Here is a 21,122-nt window from a genome sequence, read left to right as displayed (position 1 = left end):
TGGGGAAAAAGAATTCCTAATCTCTTGGAGGTACTCTCCATTTTCTCACCTGTAAAGTGGGTGCCCCAGGGTGCAAACATTCAATGCTGGTAAGTGTCCAGGGCCCTGGGGCTGGCCTTGCTCATGCCCAGTGGTTGAGGGGAAGGCAGAAGTGACAGAGGGCTTTTGCCTTCATGTGGTCGTGGAGCCTCTGGAGGAAGTACTGCGTCTTGATTCCAGCAAGGGAGAGAGGGTTCTGACTTCCCCCCTTTTTCTTTCTTTCTTTCTTTTTTTTTTTAATTATTTTTTTTTCTGGTGCAGAGATACATGAAACTCAAGTACAACTCCCACCCATGATGAGGTCCAGTTTTGACTTCGGTCTTGTGCTACAGGGCTTCTCTCTTATTGAGTTGTGGAGAAAGGCATATCCGAGAGAGCAGGCAAGAACTTCCCACGCCCAAGGTGTAACCCAGCCAACATGAGTCGCTCCGTGGGGAGTCAGAAGATGCACCAGGTTGAGTTGTTGCCCAAAGAAAATGTTTATTTGCAGTAAACAAGGAGATCTCTGCGAATAAGAGAGGGTGAATGGGTTCCTTATGTTCAGGGTTAGGATTACTAAATAGGAAAGACTTGTCATCTAGTAGAGAGCATGCACCTTAAGGAAACACACCTTTACATACATTGTATTTATGTAAATGAGGCTGAGCTTCCTCCCTGGGTGAAGATTTTAGTATTATAATGAGATAAAGGTAATGGGAGGTCATTCAGGAGGTCACTCTTAGCACAGTCCATCATGAGTGGGGTGTGGTATTAGCTCAAAAGGTCTGGGTGGTCTGGGCCAATGGGAGGCAGGTCTTGTGAGGACAGTCACTGTCACCATCGCCTGAGAGGTGGTTTTGGGTTTCCTTTGCCTGAGTTAAGAGGAAAGCCAGAAAGAAGAGCTTAAGGAAAAAGACAAGACAAAAGTTAGTGAGTACAAGCAGGTGGGAAGTAAAGGTCAGGTCTTGGGGTCTAGCTGGTGACAAAGGGTCTCCAAGGCTGGCTCCTTCTCCCTTGAGAAGACTTGTGTTTCTCTTACCGGAAACAGGTGACCTCGGCCTTCCCTGCTTGTGAGCAGTGGCTACATTTCGAGTCTCTTCAACTCATCAGAAGGAAACAACTCCACTTGGCACTGCTGACAGCTGATTTTCCAAGTGTCCCCTGTCACTCAACCTCCTGACTTGACAGAAGTGCCACATTTGCTGTGGCATAGCTCACTTCTCCTTCGGTGGCATGTGATGATTTTGTTTCCCTGTGCTTGTTTCCTGAGGACCAGGCAGCAGGGGTCTCATGTGCCAGGCCACGTGGGCTGACAGTTTGATCTAGAGTACCTTCTGCTCCCTCTGTCTTATGTGTGACCGTGTGTCTCAGTGAGTTCAGGCAGCATAACAGAACCACAGACTGGATGGCTTAGGAACGAACAGGTCTTCCTCACAGTTCTGAAAGCTGGAAGTCCAAGATCAGGGAGCCAGCATGGCTGGGTTCTGGTGAGGGCCCTCTGTCTGGTCTGGTTGACCAACCTCTCTTTGTATCCTTAGATGGCAGGAAAGGAGCTAGTGAGCTCTCTGGCCTCTTCTGAGGGCACTATCCCATCCATGAGGGCTCTACCTTCCACCCTAATCACCTCCCAAAGGCCTTTGCATCACACCAGGATAGGGTTTCACATATAAATTTGAGGAGGGCGACACTGGTATCAGTCTTACTGCAGGCTGCCATAACTAAGCACCACCGAAGGGGCAGCTTAAATAATAGAATTTTTCTTTCTCACATTCTGGAAGCTGGAAGTCTGAGATCAAGATGTACACAGGGTTGGTTTCTTCTGAGGCTTCAGTTCTTGGCTTGTAGACACACCTTTACCTTGTGTCTTACTATTTTTTTTAAGAAAGTTCCATACCCAGCATGGAGCCCAACACAGGGCTTGAACTCACAGCCCTGAGATCAAGACCTGAGCTGAGATCAAGAGTCCGATGCTTAACCAAATGAGCCACTGAGGCACCCCTACCCTATGTCTTCACACAGTCTTCCTTCTGTATATGGGTGTCCTAATCTCTTCTTACACGGACACCAATCACATTGGATTAGGGCCTACCCTAATGGTAAATGACCTCATTTTACCCCAATCACCTCTTTAAAGACTATCTCCAAACACATATGTGGGGTTAGGACTTCCACGTATGAATCTGGGTGGGGACACAACCCAGCCAGTAACAACGCATCCATGTGTGTGCCCGTTGTGTTTGTTCCTAGTAACAGCTTCCCTTTCTAGAATTCCTTCCCCATTTCCTATCTTGTCTAGAGAGACCCTGGGGTGTGGTGAGGGTGACCAGACATCCCTTTTTTATGTCTGATGTGCTGTGATAGCAACTAGTTTCCCCTTTCATCTTCAGTGACATGACTTTTGGACAACAAACAAATTCAGAGACCTGGCCCCTCTCCTGACTCCACAGTCATGCAGCCATGGGACCTGGGGCAACAAAAGTACTTGTTTCTCTAGTATGGTCTTTCTATAAACCCGTAAGTCAGCTTAGATGATCATGTAGATACCTTTTGCTTCTGTGATTCACATTGTGTTATAGCAAGAAAGAAATATCTGTGATATTTATTGAATGGATTTCTTTGAATAAAGATGAAGTTTTATGTAAAAAAAATGGGGCATCAGTTTAGATGTCAAATTATTAGAAAAATTTATGTATAAAAGCTATTTTCTTTGATCCTCTAAGAATGAAGACCTTCCCAAGGAAGCCTGGGAAAGTGGATGCTGAGTAAGTTCACACACCTGAAGTCAGCCCAGATGACATTTTTCCTTGTGAGAGCTAAGCTTGCAAGTCAAAAGAGGGCAGAGAGGACTTTTTCCATTGTTATGGAACCAGGCTGGAACGCTGGTGGAAAAGCCAACTGGCACTCAGAGATCTTGGTAGATCTGAGATTTATTTAACACCGGTGGGCTCAGAGGAGACGTTTCTCCAAAGATCTGAGCCCTGAGCACAAGCATGGGAGACAAAAAATAGTCTATTATTTCCGCATTCAGCATTAGTAGTAATTTGGCACAAGGCAAACAGGGCAGGAAGAAGAATCCGGAAGAGGGGTCTCTAAGCTAGAAACTAGAGTTTGTGTTAGTCTTGTAGGCCATCTTATGGTGCATAACTTTACTTATTTTCCCAACACCATGAATTCATTGTTGAAATTGGGCATTGATCCCCGTTTGCAATCTCTAATTTCAAAGTATTGCTTGTGTTGTAAACAAACAGTCCCCAAAAAGAGTTGCTTGTGGGAAGCCCTCCCCACCACTCCCAACTTAATACCTAACCTAACTGCAGTTTCAGCCTCTCCCAGGAGTGGAATTTTAAGCCAATCAATCTGGAATTTCCTAATGAGCATTAGTGAAGGAATTTGCATGATAAGACCTCCTGCTTCCTCCCCCCCTCCCAACTAAGGAAAGGTGACCTTGCCTGAAATAATCCTTATTTTCTTTTGCTGATAACTTCCTTGCCGCACCATCCTTCTTATCAAAACCTTCTATTTTGTACAGCTTCCAGGAGCATCTTTTTACTTGCTAGATGGGGTGCTTGCTACCTGATTTGTAGAGGCCACCTTGAGGCAACAAGGCTTTGGCACTGGAAACCTGAGCCAAGGCAAAAGGCCCACAGTGAGGGAGCCTGAGGCAAACAGGCTCATTAAGCGACCCACCTGGAAATAGCCATAGTCCCTTACAGACCAGTTACAACCACACACAGTTTATAAGATTACTAAAAAGCAGAAAAGTCCTTACATTCCATGACTGAGCACTCCACCCCATAACTCTGGCCCTTACCACTGCTTCCTGGCAGACGGTCTCTCTTGCTATCCTACCCGCTGCCCCCTTGCAAGTGTATTCAATAAACTTTTCTTTTGTTCTGCCTTGGGGGGATTCTTTCACCACCTGTACCGCCAGCCCCGACCTGATCAGGATGCTCCACATGATTTATGATAGTAATGATGTGGGGCCTGGAGCTAATGGCCAAGAAAGAATTCCTGAGATTTTTTTTTTGGTGCCAAAAGTGCCTTTATTTATTTTATTTATTTAAAAAAATCTTTTAATTTATTTTTTGAGAGAGAGAGAGAGAGAGACAGCGTGTGAGCAGGGGAGGAGCAGAGAGAGAGGAAGACACAGAATCCAAAGTAGGCTCCAGGCTCTGAGCTGTCAGCACAGAGCCCAATGCAGGGCTCAGATTCATGAACCATGAGATCATGACCTGAGTGGAAATTGGATGATCTATGACTGAGCCACCCGGGTGCCCCTTTTATTATAGCGTGGGCTCAGGACCTGTGGGCAGAAAGAACTGCATTTCAGTTAGTGGGGGTTAGGGATAGCAGAGGTCTCTAAGGAATTTGTGCATGTGAGAAGCAAGGTCTCCAGGACCTTGAAGGGCTAGCTGCTAAGACAAGATTATTTACTACCGTCTAGTAAAACATCAGTCACGAGACCCTTCAGATGTACATCAGTGGGCCGTATGTTTGATAGATGATTGCTAACATATGTCTTGGGGGGGGTGTTTTCAGCTCTCAGAGGGAAGTAACACCAACGAGAGCAAAGCTGTAGTGGTAAAACATTAAAGGAAGTCCTTGAGGGAGCTTCAGAAGCGTTAGAGTCTGTATGCCTCAGGGAATCTGCCTGGAGGCGACAATCCACAGCCCTGTCCAGTCTTTGGTCCTTTTTCTCCCACCAATAATAATAATAAATAATAAAGCCTATTAAATCTTCAAATTTAGTCAGTTGAACTTTTGTTTTTTTAACACTTGGTTAATGCAAAATAATCTTATCCCATTGGCAGAGCATTCTTTTGTGTCCCCCAAACCTTTTCCAGGCTGCTCTCTTTCCTCCTGATCAGTTCGTGCTCATTAAACACCACTAAGCGGCAGATGTGGGGCCAGGTACCAGAGACACGGGAGTGAACGAGGCAGAATCCCGCAGAGTGCTGCATGCAGTGCAGGCTGCAGATGATGCCACCTGCACTTACAAGTTCATGGCTGAATGTGTGTGGCAATACATAGAGGTTGATCTGACCCAGCTTTGAAAGGCACTCCCAGGAGGCTATCTGAGCCCTGTTGGGTAAAGCTGCAAGTTCTGGCTCTCCACTGGGCCTGCACTGCTTAGATCCCTGTCTGGGAGGGGCTCTGTGCCTCGCTGCTCCCGGACACCCCGCCCTGTGCTGCGCTGGGTGGGCGGGGCTGCCATTTTCTCTGTGGTTTGGCCAGACGTAGGAAAGTTACCCTCTAAGCTTCTGTTTTGCTAGATTGTCCATTTCCTGGTTCTTTGGCAAGAGAGATGGTTTTTGTTGAGGCTCTTTCACCCTTTTCTCCCGGTGCCTGTTAATATATCCTGATTGCTGTCTTCTCCAGTCTGGGATATTTCCAAGTTTGGGGTATATGAAGCCAAAAGAAAACCCAGAGAACTTACCAATTCATTTGTTGTTCCTTGACTCTCAAGGTCCCTTGCCAGTCTACTTTCTCTTCACCTTTCAGAACCTTCCTATTTTTGTTTTATGTGTCAGATGCAGGGGTTAGATGTCCTTTGGGAGAGGGATAGGGAAAAAATGGACTATCTTCCTGGAAGCAGAAATGCGTGTTTCTAAGGACTAGGCATAGACATGGCTTACTTTGTTTCTGATGACATTCCCCTGCAGAGCCTCTGTCTCATGGTCCTTCTGGATGTGGGTGAAAGTGAGTTTCACCACTTCCAGGCCTGCCCATAAGACATCTACACAATACCCACCCCCACAATGCATGATAAAAACAGGACCAGTATTGAAGGTGTTGGCATTGTATGCTGGAAAGAGTCTAGATCCTTCCACTTGGAGAGTTCCCTGACTTTCTTTACTGTGCAAAGTAGGCAAGAAATAAGCCTGTATTGCATTGAGCTACTGAGATCTTAGGACTGTTACAGCAGCTAATATTTATGTAGACCAGTGCACCATGTCCCTTCTCTTTTCTTCACTTTCTCCCCCAATGAGGCTGGACCTCAAGGTTCATCTATGCAATGTTTATCATGTCACTTTCCCACCTTGTCTTTCTGCCTCACAAATCCCAAACTGTTCACTCTCTATCACTGCAGCTGTACATTTCCTTGTCTTATTCTGGGGTGACTGAGTGCTACCGGGGGCAATTCAGTGATGGTGCCAGGTAGCACCACCCCCTCAGTCTCAATTAACTGGGCTCTCAGCAGCCCTTAGCAATCCTTAGACATGCTCCTGGTCACCTCCCTCTCCATTTTCTCTAGCCACTATCCCAACACTTTCCTCTCATTCTCTACTTCCCATTTCAACTCCTTGCTTCCCCTTAGAGTGGAAAAAAAATCTTCAGAGAGGTATAAGCTTCCTCAGCCTTCTGTGCTCTCATTTAATGAGCTTCTCTAATGCTTCCTCTCTTTTCTTTCTTTTTTAAAATTTTATTTATGTATGTATTTATTTATTTATAAATTTACATCCAAGTTAGTTAGCATATAGTGCAACAATGATTTTAGGAGTAGATTCCTTAGTGCCTCTTCTCCATTTAGCCCATCCCCCCTTCTACAACCCTTCCAGTAACCCTCTGTTTGTTCTCTATATTTAAGAGTCTCTTCTGTTTTGTCCCCCTCCCTGTTTTTATATTATTTTTGCTTCCCTTCTCTTATGTTCATCTGTTTTGTATCTTAAAGTCCTCATATGAGTGAAGTCATATGATATTTGTCTTTCTCTGACTGGTTAATTTCGCTTAGCATAATACCCTCTGGTTCAGTCCACATAATTGCAAATGGTAAGATTTCATTGTTTTTGATTGCCTAGTAATACTCCATAGTATATATACCATATCTTCTTTATCCATTAATCTGTCGATGGACATTTGGGCTCTTTCCATACTTTGGCTATTGTTGATAGTGCTGCTATAAACATTGGGGTGCACGTGCCTCTTCGAAGTAGCACACCTGTATCCCTTGGATAAATACCTAATAGTGCAATTGCTGGGTCATAGGATAGTTCTATTTTTAATTTTTTGAGGAACTTCCATACTGTTTCCCAGAGTGGCCACACCCAGTTTGCATTCCCACCAGCAGTGCGAAAGAGATCCTCTTTCCCTGCATCCTTGCCAACGCTATCATTGCCTGAGTGGTTATTGTTAGCCATTCTGACAGGTGTAAAGTGGTATCTCATTATGGTTTTGATTTGTATTCCCTGATGATGAGTGACGTTGAGCATTTTTTCATGTGTCGGTTCGCCATCTGGATGTCTTCTTTGGAGAAGTATCTATTCAGGTCTTTTGCCTGTTTCTTCACTGGATTATTTGGGTTTTTTATTTGATTTTTTTTTTTTTTGGCGTTGAGTTTGATAAGTTCTATATAGATTTTGGAAACTAACCATTTACCAGATATGTCATTTGCAAATATTTTCTCCCATTCTGTTGGTTGCCTTTTAGTTTTGCTGATTGTTTCCTTCGCTGTGCAGAAGATTTTTATTTTGATGAGGTCCCAATGGTTCATTTTTGCTTTTGTTTCCCTTGCCTCTGGAGACATGTTGAGTAAAACATTGCTGTGGTTGGGGTCAAAGAGGTTTTTTCCTGCTTTCCCCTCTAGGATTTTGATGGCTTCCTGTCTTATGTTGTGTCTTTCATCCATTTTGAGTTTATTTTTGTGGATGGTGTAAGAAAGTGGTCCAGGTTCATTTTTCTGCATGTTGCCGTCTAGTTTTCCCAGCACTATTTACTGAAGAGACTGTCTTTATTCCATTGGATATTCTTTCCTGCTTTGTCAAAGATCAGTTGGCCATACATTTGTGGGTCCATTTCTGGGTTCTCTATCTGTTCCATTGGTCTGAGTGTCTGCTTTTGTGCCAGTACCATACTGTCTTGATGATTACAGCTTTGTAATACATCTTGAAGTCCAGGATTGTGATGCCTCCAGCTTTGGTTTTCTTTTTCAAGATTGCTTTGGCTATTTGGGGTCTTTTCTGGTTCCATATAAATTTTAGGATTGTTTATTCTAGTTCTGTGAAGAATGCTGGTATTATTTTGATAGGGATTGCTTCCTTTATTTTCTATAACCCAATTTCCCCTTCTTTCCTCTAGTCCGGAGAGACATTACCTTCTATCTCTTGAAGTATGTGAGTTTCCTAGAGCTGTTGTAATGAAGTACCTTGAACTGAGTGGCTTAAACAGTAGAAATCTATTGGCTCACAGTACTGGAGGACAAAAGTCCAAGATCCAGGTGTCATCAGAGTTGGCTCTTTCTGAGGGTTTCTGGTGGTTTGCTGGCAATCTTTGGCATTCCTGATCTCTGCTTTGTCTTTGTGTGGTGTTCTCCCTGGATTCATCTTGGGGTTCAGATTTGCCCTCAGCTCTTTTCTCCAACACTTGCTTCTCCATCTGTGTCTGTAGCCTAATGAATTGTACCAGCCTCTGCCAAAGACAGAAAAATATTATCAATTGCATTTGTGAAGTGCCCAGCCATCAAATACTGGGGACTCTGCCACATCTATGCCAGCTGTGTTCTCTATGCCACACCAGGGATAGTCATGATCTGCTTAGGAAGTTGCAAGGAATCCCAACAGTTTTCCTGCTTCCACTTTTATGGATTTCTACTCCTTCCTCCATGCCCTCCTTTCCAGACGCAGCTCTTGCTTTTTTTGATGTACAGTTCTTTTGTGTGTGTGTTTGTTGTGATAAAATATACACATAATATCTATCATCTTTACCGTTTTAAGTGTACAGTTCAGTGGCATTAAATATATTCACATGGGGTGCCTGGGCGGCTCAGTTGGTTGAGTGTCTGACTTCAGTTCAAGTCATGATCTCACGGTTCGTGGCTTTGAGCCCCACGTCGGGTGCTGTGCTGACAGCTCAGAGCCTGGAGCCTGCTTTGGATTCTGTATCTCCCTCTCTCTCTGCCCCTCCCCTGCTCTCTCTCTCTCAAAAATAAACATTAAAAAAAATATCCACATGGTTGTGCAGCCCTCACCACCGTCCACCTCCAGAATTCTTTCATCTTGTGAAACTGGAACTCTGTCTCTATTAAACTTATCTCCCTGTTCTCCTCCCCCCATCCCAGCCCCTGGCACCCACCATTCTGCTTTCTGTCTCTATGATTGTGACTATTCTAAGTACCACATGTAAGTGGAATCATACAGTATTTGCCTTTTCGTGACCGGCTTATTTCATGCAGTGTAATGTCTTTGGGGTTCATCCATGTGTAACATAGTATAGCATTTCTTTCCTTTCCAAGGCTGGATAATTCCATTGTATATATATGCCAAGTTTTGTTTATCCATTCATCTGTCAATGGACACTTGGGTTCCTTCCACATTGTGTCTGTTGTGACTAATGCTACTGTGGACATGCTACTCTTTGAAACTCTGCTTTCAGTTCTTTTGGGTATATGCCCAGAACTGGAATCACTGAATCATATGGTAATTCAATTTTTGATTTTTTGAGGAATCACCAAACTGTTTTCCACAGTGATTGTATCATTTGACATCTCCACCAACAGTGCACCAGGGTTCCACTTTTTCCACATCCTCATCAATGCTTGTTTTCTGTTTTTTTAGATAGTAGCCATCCTAATGGGTGTGAGGTGGTGTCTTGTGGCTTCGATTTGCATTTCCCTAATGATTGTGATGTTGAGCACCTTTTTATGTGCTACTGGTCAATTAAATATCTTTGGAGAAATGTCTATTCAAGTCCTCTGTTTTTCTGTTTTTGTTTTTGTTTTGAATTAGGTTGTTTGCTTTTTGTTGTTGAGTTGTAGGCTTTTTCTCTATATTCTAGATATTAATCCCTTTGAGACATATGATTTGCAAATATTTTGGGTTTTGTGTGTGTGTGTCTCTCTCTCTCTTTCTCTCTCTCTCTTTTTTTTTTTTTTTTTTTTTTTTTTCTGCAGCTTTGCTGGAACACGGGGCCCTTCCTAAGTGTGCTAGTTGGGTAATCCTAGCTGAGCGTGGGTGTGGGTGGGGGCTATGATGAAAATGCCACTGCCACAGCACCCCACCCTCCATTGATGCTCAGGGTGTCCCTGGAGTGGACAGAGCTGACAGTGAAAGTTGGTGACTCAAGGGTGAGGTACAGCAATGGGGCCAACAGCCCTGGGGCCTTGTTTAGAAGGCAGAATGTAGACTTGAGAAGGATGAAGACAGAACCACCTGCTGAAGCCTGAGAGAGAGGAAGAGCAGAGTGGAGGGAGGGAAGGGAGAAGAAGTGAGGAAGAAAGGAGGTAAGGCAGCCTGCTTGCTGGCTCTTCTGTCTTTGTGAGTAATGATAATTTTGCATTCTAAGGGAGGTTCCCTGTCACTCTCACTTGCTCTAACTGAGCTGAGAGTTTTCCTGAACTCCAGGGAGTGGGTGAGGTAGCAGCACTTACTTTGGACAACACTAAGATCTACCTTGAGTTGACTGGCAGGGGAGTGAGGAGCTTGTAGGAATGAGTGATTCAGTTCAGCCAGGGGTAAGGGGTAAGTCAAGAGTCCAGCTGAATGAAGTGGTCATTCCTTCCACAAACTCAGTAGGTGCTTTGCATCACTGAGGTAACACAAGGTGAGAAAGAGCACCTGATCAGAGCTGTAGGGTTCTGGGTTCTGGGTTGGCTTTACATCTGATCACACAGGATGGCCTTGTTCAAATCCCTTAACTTTTGGGCTTTGGTTTCTTCAACCCTAACTTGAAAGGATTGGCCTACATCAGTCAGTAGGCTATGATGAATTACTAGGTTAAAACATCAGGGGCGCCTGGGTGGCCCAGCAGGTTAAGCATCCAACTCTTGATTTCGGCTCAGGTCATGATTTCACAGTGCATAGAATTGAACACCTCCTCCACACTCTCTTTCTCAAAATAAATAAACCTTTAAAAATTGGAATAGAATAGAAAACATCTTAGTGCACAGTATTATTTTTTGAGACTTTTGTTTCAGACATAAATATGGGTGGTAATTCTGGGCTGAAATGTAACACTTATTTCTTATTGTGGGTTTTAGGTGAAAACTTTTTTTTAAATGTTTATTTATTTTGAGAGAAAGAGAGAGTGCGCATGTGCAAATGGGGGAGGGCCAGAGAGAGGGAGAGAAAGAATCCAAAGCAGGCTCAACACTGTCAGTGCAGAGGGGACTGCAGTACAGACAAGATTCAATCTCATGAATTATGAGATCACAATCTGAGCCAGTATTGAGTCTGATGCTCAACTGACTGAGCCACCCAGGTGCCCTCAGGTGAAAACTTTTAAGAGCACCGGAGAGGTAGATGAAGTTCCTTTCCAGCAACCACATTTTTGTATTTCTAGGTTAGTTATGAAATACCCCAAGTACGTAATATTTTTAAACAACTTTTCTCCTCACAGATTTTTCCAGGGATCTTCCTTATTTTTCATTTTGAGAAATTAAAAAGAGATGTGATCGCAAGGGTAGGAGTGGAAGGCGGAACAAACAAAGAGAAGCAAGTACTTGGCACTGAGTTTCTGGAGGACTGTGGGGTCCAGTGCACCTTTCCTCCTGTAGATACGGCAGAGGAGCGATCCACTGAGGCCAGAAGATGTGTCTTTCCAGTGCCTTCCTGCTCCTCTGCCTTCTGGGTGAGTGCACCTTGGGGCAGGGGCATGTCTACTCCGTGGAGCTGGAGATGACGGGGAGGAAGAGAATCTACAGAGACAGATCCATATAGGAGGTGTGGAAGGCTGGGAAAATCTTCCTGGAAGATTCAAAGTTTTGTTCTACTTACTTGATTCTCCCACCTATCCTCCCTTGAGAATGGAGAAGGGAAATATTATCCTCTGGATAATCACCCACTTGACTTTTCCTGACTTGGGGCATGATCCCTATTTGCCAGTGATTCTTCTATGTGGAGAATCATGTGTTGCCCTTGTCAGGGAGAGAAAGGGGTTGACTTAAGGCTAGTCAGCACATGGCTTCAGCCTCTCCCAGCTCTTATTGACTTTCCTCTGTGTCTCTGCTCCCACTTAACTCCTGGGGTGGAGGGGAAGCATCCTGTACCCCTCGTCCCCCCACAACCTGGGGAACACCAGATTACCCACTGTGGGGTCCTCACTCAGAAGCAGAGTGTTCCAGCTTTAGTCCTGTAACTTGAGAGAAACTCCCTCTCTCTCCCTTCTGTCCTCTGTGTTCAGATTCCAAATCCCACTCTTTGTAATGCTGTGTTAACATGAGGATTATTGAAGCCCGAACACGACATGGGATAGTCAGAGATGAGTCCTGCCAAAGGCGGCTTCGAGGATTAAACCCATTAACCCATTAACACATGTAAAGAGCATGGAACAGTGCCCGCTCCTTCCTAAACTCTGAATCAATACTTGCTATTATAATGAGGACAGTGCTGGATCCTTGCTCAATTTTCTCTCACTCCCCCTCTTAACGGAGGAGAGCCAGGTTGGGCCTATAACAGAGTGAAAAATCACCCAAGAGAAATGATTCAGACTAACATCACCTCCAGAGACTCAAGAAGGTCAAAATGGCTTGGTGGGGGCTGGGGGAGGGGAGAGATGAGTGTGGAAGGAGGATTTGAGAGATGAGTATGTGTGTTGTGTGGAGGGAAGTTGATTTGCCATAGAGGAAAGATTTTTTCTGGTCTGCTAGAAAAGCAGGAGAAAATTCATCTTGCTCACAGATCTGAGGGGAACACAGCTGCCCATGTAGGCACGTGTTTGTGCAGCTAGGCATGTTTCCTGTAGAGGGGTGAGCATGGGAGGATGTGGGGGGCACCCAGGGATGGGGAATGGTGTCTCTGTTCATCGAAGGTCACTGCAAGTTGGTGAACAGGGGCCAGGAGCTACAGGATGCACTGGATAAGGTGTGGGGGTTTGTGTTTTTCAGGCTATTTCACTCTGAGCATTCCCAGGATCTTAAAAGGCACAACGGGAGGAACATTGGTGATGGAGTGCCGGTACAATGTGGGAGAGGAGGGTCACAGGAAGTTCTGGTGCCGAGGGCCCAACTGGACAGACTGTGTCCGAGTCATTGAAACGGAACAGATGGCAGGGCAAGAGGTGAGGCGTGGCCGAGTAACCCTTCGAGACAACCCCAGAGAGCACCTTTTCCATGTGATCACGGAGGACCTGGAGGAAGGAGATGCAGACACTTACTGGTGCGGGGTGGACAGGGCCACAAGTGTCCCCCAGGCCCCGGTGGCCGTGACTATTTTTCCAGGTAATCCCTTCCCACACCCTTTGCCTGCATAGGTTGAGGTCATGGGTGCCCAGTCTCTCTTGCTGAGGAGTGAAAGGAGGCTCCAGCCAAGGCCCATGACTGGCTACCCAGGGGGACAGGAATGCACCTATGTGTAGGCACAGGCATCTGTAAAAGCCTGCGTCCGTGCCTACATGTAAGTGTGACTGGTGAAATAAGTCGGGTTGCATCTTGAGCCCTGGAGTCAGAAAGCTGTGTTCAAGTCTCAGCTGTGCCACTTGTGGGCTGTGTGACTTGGGCAAGTTACTTAACTGGTTTGTGCCTCAGTTTCCCCATTAGTAAAACTGGAGAACAATAGTGTTGCTGTACAGTGATTGAGAGCATTAAATGAGTTGGTAGGGGTGAAGTGCTGATCATAGTGGCTGGTAGTTAGTTAGGACTTACAAGATGGTAGCCATTGGTACTATCATCCAGGCCAAACCAAAGCTGCAACACTCACATCTCCAGGTCTGGCAGGGAAAAGTGGCTTTATTTATGGGCCTTAGGGGGTCCCCTTGTTTCTCTCCCTCAGTTATTGAAACATTATTATCTGCCTATTATGGACCTAGTCTGGCGATGTCGGGGGGAGACGGGGAAAGCAGACAGATTCAGTCTTCACAGCCCGGTGGGCTTGCAGGGAGTTGTAGATGTTGACCTTGGAGTGGAGATGAGGAAGGACAGGGACAGAGAACAGGGGAGCTTGGGAACACTGGTGGGGCAGGGGAAGCCCATCCTTTATGGACATGCAGCCACTCACTATACAGATGGTGACAGGTGCAATGTAAGTGTGTGTGGGGGCTAGTGAGATAGGGATTAAATGGTGTTTGAGTGGGGAGGGGCTACCTTGGGTACAAGACCCCCAGGAGGGCTCCCTCCCAAGGAGGTAGCACGTGAACTGGGTCATGGCCCCCCTGCCCTATGGCTCTGCTGGGGACCCCAGCCCTGGTGTCCTGCTTCTTCTTAGCCCAGCATGAACACAACTATGTATTTACAGCTCCCTCACTCGGGTCCCCACTCAGAAGGGGGCACATGAAAATCTACACCAGCATTTTTTCCATGCTTTTATTTTATGCCATATACCTGATCTGTGTGCGGGGGTGAGGGAAAGAGGGAGGGTCTGGGTCCTGCCCTCTGGAGTTTTCAGAGTCCCCACAGTGATGAGAATGTGCTGGAGCTTCACCGGAAGGCCTCTTGTGGGGTTTCTTGGAGGGCTGGCTGAGGCCCCTGAAAGACCCCTCCTTCCAGCATCCCCTGCCTGTGCCTGGGATGTCTTGGTGTGAGATGGGGCTGGGGACCCCCCCCCCCCCGAGAAGTAATATGGGATTCTCCTGCCTGGTCTTGGCACCTCCCCCAAGACACTTCTCCTCTCTGTGTAACCACAGCGTCCCTTGAAGATGGGGAGATGTGCAATGTTATGATGACTGAAGACTTTGAGCCATTGGGAGGTTGGGGCAGAGAGTGACTTGTGACCTGCTCTGTAGACTCAGCGACAGTATCAATGATGACCACTGAGACATTGGCCAGCATGGGAGCCCCAGCTCTGACCAGTTACATGGCCAGCCCTGGCCTTCCTGCTTGGTAAGAAAAGCCATGTCCCTGCAGGAGGGTCCCACTATCCTGGCTTTATAGTTTCCTGGTGGGGATGCAAGCTTGGGCTTCCCCTGGCTTTGGTGTGACACCTTAGTACTTGCTGCAGGTCCCAAGGAGAGCCAGGGCCCCTGTACCTGGCCTCTGCTTTGGTTCTCTGCTCTGTCTCCTTCCCCGTCTCTAAGTGTGAGGGTGTTAGTAGCCAGTGTTTGGGTTCCCATTCCAGCTCTACTTTTTATTAACAGGGTGATGACACTGGGCAAGTCACTTAACCCCTGCATGTCTCAGTTGCCCCATCTGTAAAATGAGGATGATTTGGGGCACCTGGGTGGCTTAGTTGGTTAAGTGTCTGACTTTTGACTTCGGCTCAGGTCATGATCTCACAGTTCATGAGATCGAGCTCCTTGTCAGGCTCTGCACTGACATTGTGGAACTTGCTTGGGATTCTCTCTCTCCTTCTCTCTCTGCCCCTTCCCTGCTCTCTCTCTCTCTCTCTCTCTTAAAATAACCAAATAAACATGAAAAAAAATAAAATGAGGGTGATTCTAGCGACTATGGTTGTTCTCGTTATTTGTGGTTGTTTTATGCCAAAAACTAGTAAAAAAATATAATCATTTATGATGTTCATGGATTCTGTGAGTCAAGCATTTGGACAGGATACAACACGGAAATTTGTCTCTGCCCCAGGATGTCTGGAACCTCAGCTGGAATCCCATATGTGGCCTCTGCATGTGGTCTGGGCTTCCTTACAATATGGTGGCTGGGTCCATGAGCAAGTGTTCCAAGACAGCCAGGTGGGCCCTGTCTCCTTTCAAAGCAATCACCAGTCCATCCAGCTTCAAAGGGATGAGAAATAGATTCCACCTCTTGATAGAGAAGAGTCAGGCTTCTGGAAGAGCATGTGGGACTAGAAATATTGCTGTGACCATTTTTGGAAAATACAACCTGCCACAGACATGATAACAGAACAGCCTTACAGAGTCCCTGTGAAGAATACATTAAGGGAATAGGGTGAAGCATGGAGCCAGGGCTCCCCACATAGTGAGCCATTCTCCCTTTTCTCTCTTCTGTCTCTCTGTCCTGGGGAACAATTTATCAGAACCAGCATGGCAGGGGGGGCGCCGATAATGGTCCATGACTTGTGTGCTGGGTTCAGAGTCCAAAGGTGGGGTGCAGAGTGGCCTCTCACTAATGCACTGTAGTCACTTTCTTCTGACCCTATTTCCTCCACCAGGCCCTTCCTGTTCTTTGCCAGCTTCCTATTCCTGGTCTTGCTGAAAGTCAGCCTCTTCCTGAGCTTCAGTTATGCTGCCGTTTGGTTGGCCTGGCTTCAGCGTCACCTCTGAGGATGATGGTCTGTCCAGCCCAGTGTAACTGCAGCTCACTCCCCAGTGACTCCCTGTCTGGTGACACAGTTCCTGGCCTCTCTGCTCCAAACTCAGCCTGGACCCATCCCTGGGATGTGAAGCCAGAAATGAATCAGCCCCAGCAGAGACTTTTGTGCCTGGGCATTGAGTCATCTTTGCCAGATCCTTTCCCGGGCTGGTCTGACAGCAGACACCAGGACTCCATGTGAGGACATGGGCTGTGGACTGAGATGGATGTGTGTTCAAACTTCAGTGCTTACAACATGACCCAGTAGAGGTTTTTGATGGCTCTCATCATCTGTTTCTTGGATTTGTATATCATTGAGATAATACATGGAGGACATTGGCTGTGTAGGAGCTTCCACATGGAGCTGCCATGGCAATTGCTGGTTTGGGTCCAGGGCACAGGGAGGAGGGTAAGCAGTTAAGGGACCTGGGAGGAGCAAGCCAGGCCTCCTGCGACTTCTGCTTGACTCTGGGCACAATGTGGGCAGGTGGTTAGCCCCCAGAGGTCTCACCCACATCTGTCTGTGCCAAATATGCATTCAGCAAATGGGAGAAGGGGATGAAGAATGTGGGTCTTGCTTTAAATGGCAGCTGAAAGCACCATCCCTATGTGCAGCAGGTTCTAGGAAGAGGATTTTCTTGTGACAAGCTGCAAACAGAGCTGCTTTGGGGCAGTGAGTGTCCAGGCACGAGGGGGCCTGACCTGACTCTAGCCTGAACCCCTCCCTGCTCCTTCTCTCTCTTTGTCCCTCTGTCCTCCATCCTCAGTGGCCTCTGTCCTGAGGAGGAGTTCCTTTCTCTTTCCTTAAGGTTCAGCCCTTATGCCCAGGGTACAGAAATCACATCTTATCTGCTATTCTTTTTGATACTCCTCTCCCCTGGATTTGTGTGATCTACAGAAGAATCCCACATGCCTTCTATGCCTTCATCCAAGGTGTTGCTAAAAATACTGAACAGGTGGGGCGCCTGGGTGGCTCAGTCGGTTGAGCGTCCGACTTTGGTTCAGGTCATGATCTCCCGGTCCGTGAGTTCAAGCCCCACGTCGGGCTCTGTGCTGACAGCTCAGAGCCTGGAGCCTGTTTCAGATTCTGTATCTCCCTCTCTCTCTGACCCTCACCCGTTCATGCTCTGTCTCTCTCTGTCTCAAAAATAAAATAAACGTTAAAAAAAATTTAAAAAAAATACTGAACAGGTGACCTCCCAGGTAGAACCTTTGGTCATCTGACTGTAGGTGTCTTGGCTTCTTTCCTGCAGGATGAGGAATGTGGCAGGCACCCTGACACTGTCCTTCTAGACAGGTGTGACAATAGGCTATCAATTGGTTACTGCCTCACTTCTAGTTGAATAAATATATCCTCACACTTTTTCATGAGTTAATTAGCAAGACAATAGGCCCTTTAACTCCTAGCACCCTAAGTAAGCGGCTTTCTCTGTACTGAAGGTCTTACAAAGAGGCCTAGTCAGAGCTAAGGGGAAATGAGTGTGGGATGAACCCACTTGCTTCTAATGAATAGGATATGGCAAATTAACAGGATGCCACTCTGCTATTTGGTTACAAAAAGACTCGGGGGTGCCTGGATGGCTCAGTCAGCTAGGCATCTGACTCTTGATTTCTGCTCAGGTCATGATCTCGCTGTTGTGAGGTTGAACCCTGCATCAGGCTCTGTGCTGGGTGTGGAGCCTGCTTGTGATTCTCTCTCTCCCTCTCCCTCTGCACCTCCCCTACTCACTCTCATGCACACACTCTCTCTCTCAAAAAAAAAAGTCTCTGGTTTCTGTCTCACTGGCTTTCACTTACTTGCTATGATGGAAGCCAGATGCTATGTTGCGAGCATGTTGGGAGGACCATATGGCAAGGAACTGAGGGGGCTTCTCACCAATATCCATAAAAGCCTTGAGTTCCATGGTCTGTGAGCAACTGAATCCTGCCAGCACCTACATGAATGAACTTAGCAACTGACCCATCCTCAGTTGAGCCTTCAGATGAGAATGTGGTCCCATTCAACACTGCAGCCTTCTGCAAACCCTGTAAACAAAGTCATGCACAATTTCTGTGGAATAGTATATATTATTGTTTTAAGCTAAGTTTTGGGGTAATTTGTTATGCAGCAGTAGGTAACTTTGATCCCATGAGTTGCCTAAGAGTAGGACCAGGAATGAAGGTTTATCTTTCTGCCTTCTCAGACTCTAGCACAGTGTTGACACACAGAACATGCACAGAAACGTTGGTTGCAGTGATGGGAAGTCACTGGTGAATCCAGGATTACCCCATCAGGGCAGGAGGCAGAGACAGGTCAATGCACATGCTCCATTTGAGGAGTGTGCAAAGAAAGGTTTAATGCAGTGTGTCTCTTTCATTCAGCTCTTACTTATCTCCAGGAATGCCCAGGGCCATGTCAGTGACTCTTGGCCAGGTTAGAGTTAGGGTTAGGGTTAGGTTTAGGTTTAATGACTTAACTCCTGGAATGCTCACATTGTCACCAATGAGTGAAATTATTCTGTAAACCCGAGACAGTGGGTCAGGATGGAGCGGGTGGTCAACATTGTTCCATGTCATCATGAAGATGCTGGTGCCTGGATTGTAGGTACTTTATCAACTCTCTTTAAGAACTCTTGCCTCAAAACGGAAGTGGGGCTTCCCTGGGTGGAGACATCTCCCACATACCTTTAGTTGGCAACCAGAGAGAAGTGCCCATTCCCATGGCCCTTGCAGAGAAGCCTCCAACCCCACCTCTAGTGTTTGCTCATGGATAAGATTCCTGATACTCCTTTACTGTATCTTTTGCTTTAAGAAGCCTTTGCCATGACCATAACTTGTTAAGTTGTTTGAGTCCTTCCAGTGAATCACCAAACTAGTGGGAGATCATGGGACCCCTTGTGCAGAATGAAAAGGTGTTTAGGGGGCAAAAGAGGAGCTTGTTATTATGAAAGGAAGGGAACGGGCTCTCTTCACCCCTCCCTTAACTCCATTATTTGGCAGAACAGTGGCACCCCCAAAGATGTCCCCATTGTAACCCCCAAAAGAACTTGCGAATATTTTACTTTTTATGGCAAAAAAATACTTTACAGATGTGATTAAGTTAAAGATCCTGAGATGGAGAGATTATCCTGGATTATCCAGTGGGCCCAATATTATTGTAAGGGTTCCTATGAAACAGAAGCTGGAGGGTCAGAGTCACAGAAAGAGATATGATAATGGGAGCCAAGGGTGGAGTGATGTGGGGCCATGAGCCACATGCAGGTGGAAGAAGTCAAGGAAGTGGATTCTGCCCTGGAGCTTCCGGAAGGAATGAAGCTCTGCTGACACTGTGACTTTGATCCTGCAAAACTAATTTCAGACTTCCAACCTCTAGAACTTTAAGACTGGTATACATCCCCCCTCCTCTTTGTGACACCAAAAAGGGCATCTAGGTTAAGATTTGAACTGTGGAAGGATGTAAACCTTGGTTATAGCTGGATCAGAAACCATCCCCCAAGAGGACCTGTGTGTGACCACAGTGGACAGGCATTTCCCACAGGGCAGGGCTGGAGTTGTGGAAAAGCTATAGGGTTGAAAGCAGAGGACAGCCTGGGATGGAAGGGTAACTGGCCTCCCAGGGATGGGTGCGCTCTGCCGTGTCTGGGTGGGGCCTCAGCAGGTGAGGGAACATGGTGCCATCAAACTCCCCTTGTGGCTGTGGTTTTGGGCCACTCTCTATTTCAGCAGGTCCTTCCCCTTTCCTGATAACTTTGCAGCTTAAAATGAAGAAGTAGCAGAGGAAGGAAGCAGATAACAAAATATGGACAGGAAGTGACAGTGTCCAGGGCTGGAACTCTTAGGCCAGATGTCAGACGAGAAGGATTTGGATGTTCTGGGGCCAGGGAGACAGGACCACCGGTCTATTTGTAGCTCGGCCCCCTCTCTGCCTTCAGGTGACTGGGGCTGGGACTTGTCACTTACTGAATCTTCCCTGGGAGGAGGAGGTGGAGAAAACAATGAAGGAAGTTCAGGCACACACAGGTCCCATGAGATCACCACCACCTAAGCAGATGGGCGGGAGGATATCGAGACCATGGCTATCACTGCACGGCACAGGCTGGGGTGGGGCATTTTGTCAGCCCACAGGTGTGTGTGTGTGTACACTTGTGATAGCAGTTGCTAGCATGACACCAGGGTCTGTGCCTAGCACTTGACATCATTGATCTCATTTATTCCTAACAACAGTCCTTAGGAGGTGGATACCACCATCCTTATGAAGAAACTGGGGGCTACAGAGGTGCCAGGGAGGGACAGGTGTACTCTCCTCAGCAGTGGGAGGCCAGTGGTTAAGGGGGACAACAGCCAAGCTTCCCATGAGAAACAAAGTAAGGACAAGCCAGAGGCCTGGTGTTTGGGTGTGCAGGGCCTCACAGGAGTAGACCCCAATTCTCAAGAGGCCTAGTGGAGTGGCACAACCTGTCTTGGGGCCGGGGAGAGTGACTGGGGCAGCAGTAATGTGAGTGGTCAGGTGAATGAGCCACTGTAAGGCAGAATTAGCAACAACTTGGGTGTGCAGCCACCAGGCATCCAGGATCCACTGGGACGTGTGCAGGCAGCAAGTGACTGTTGATCACGCATCAGAAGGTCCCATAGGCAGCCCCAGTTGTTGCCCTTGAGGATCCAAACAAAGGATCCTGAATTGGCCTTGAGCTGCACTGGAGAGTCTAGACAGAGGGATTTCGTAAGATTTGAGGAATTACTTTTTTTTTTTTTTTTTTTACCGGACCGAACAAATCCATGCCAAACTGCTGGCCAGAATCTTCTGCATGTTGCTGTCTAGTTCTCCCAGCACCATTTGTTAGAAAGACTGTCTTTTTTCCACGGGATATTCTTTCCTGCTTGGTCAAAGATTAGTTGGCCATACATTTGTGGGGCCAATTCTGGAGTCTCTATTCTATTCCATTGGTCTATGTGTCTGTTTTTGTGCCAATACCATGCTGTCTTGATGATTACAGCT

At 46.7% G+C, this 21,122-nt stretch overlaps 1 protein-coding gene across 2 annotated transcripts; it reads left to right on the top strand.

Moving 5' to 3' along the window:
• The first annotated feature begins 10,004 nt into the window (after positions 1 to 10,004).
• On the top strand, positions 10,005 to 16,425 carry LOC121017875 (CMRF35-like molecule 6). Of its 2 annotated transcripts, XM_040456318.1 has the most exons (5): positions 10,005 to 10,234; positions 11,507 to 11,580; positions 12,836 to 13,168; positions 14,668 to 14,764; positions 16,008 to 16,425. In XM_040456318.1, the coding sequence occupies exons 2-5, from the start codon at positions 11,541 to 11,543 to the stop codon at positions 16,117 to 16,119; spliced, it is 582 nt and encodes a 193-aa protein (XP_040312252.1). In that variant the 5' UTR covers positions 10,005 to 10,234; positions 11,507 to 11,540; the 3' UTR covers positions 16,120 to 16,425. The 2 variants fall into 2 exon arrangements, with proteins under 2 accessions (XP_040312252.1, XP_040312251.1); XM_040456317.1 differs by lacking the exon at positions 10,005 to 10,234 and having other exon boundaries at positions 11,417 to 11,580.
• Positions 16,426 to 21,122: the final 4,697 nt, after the last annotated feature.

The sequence above is a fragment of the Herpailurus yagouaroundi genome, unplaced genomic scaffold, assembly GCF_014898765.1.
Source record: "Herpailurus yagouaroundi ecotype Mexico unplaced genomic scaffold, PumYag 217, whole genome shotgun sequence".
In the NCBI taxonomy this organism is placed as follows: domain Eukaryota; kingdom Metazoa; phylum Chordata; class Mammalia; order Carnivora; family Felidae; genus Herpailurus; species Herpailurus yagouaroundi.
The sequence above is the reverse complement of the archived record's forward strand: the minus strand, read 5'-3'. Positions and strand labels throughout refer to the sequence as shown.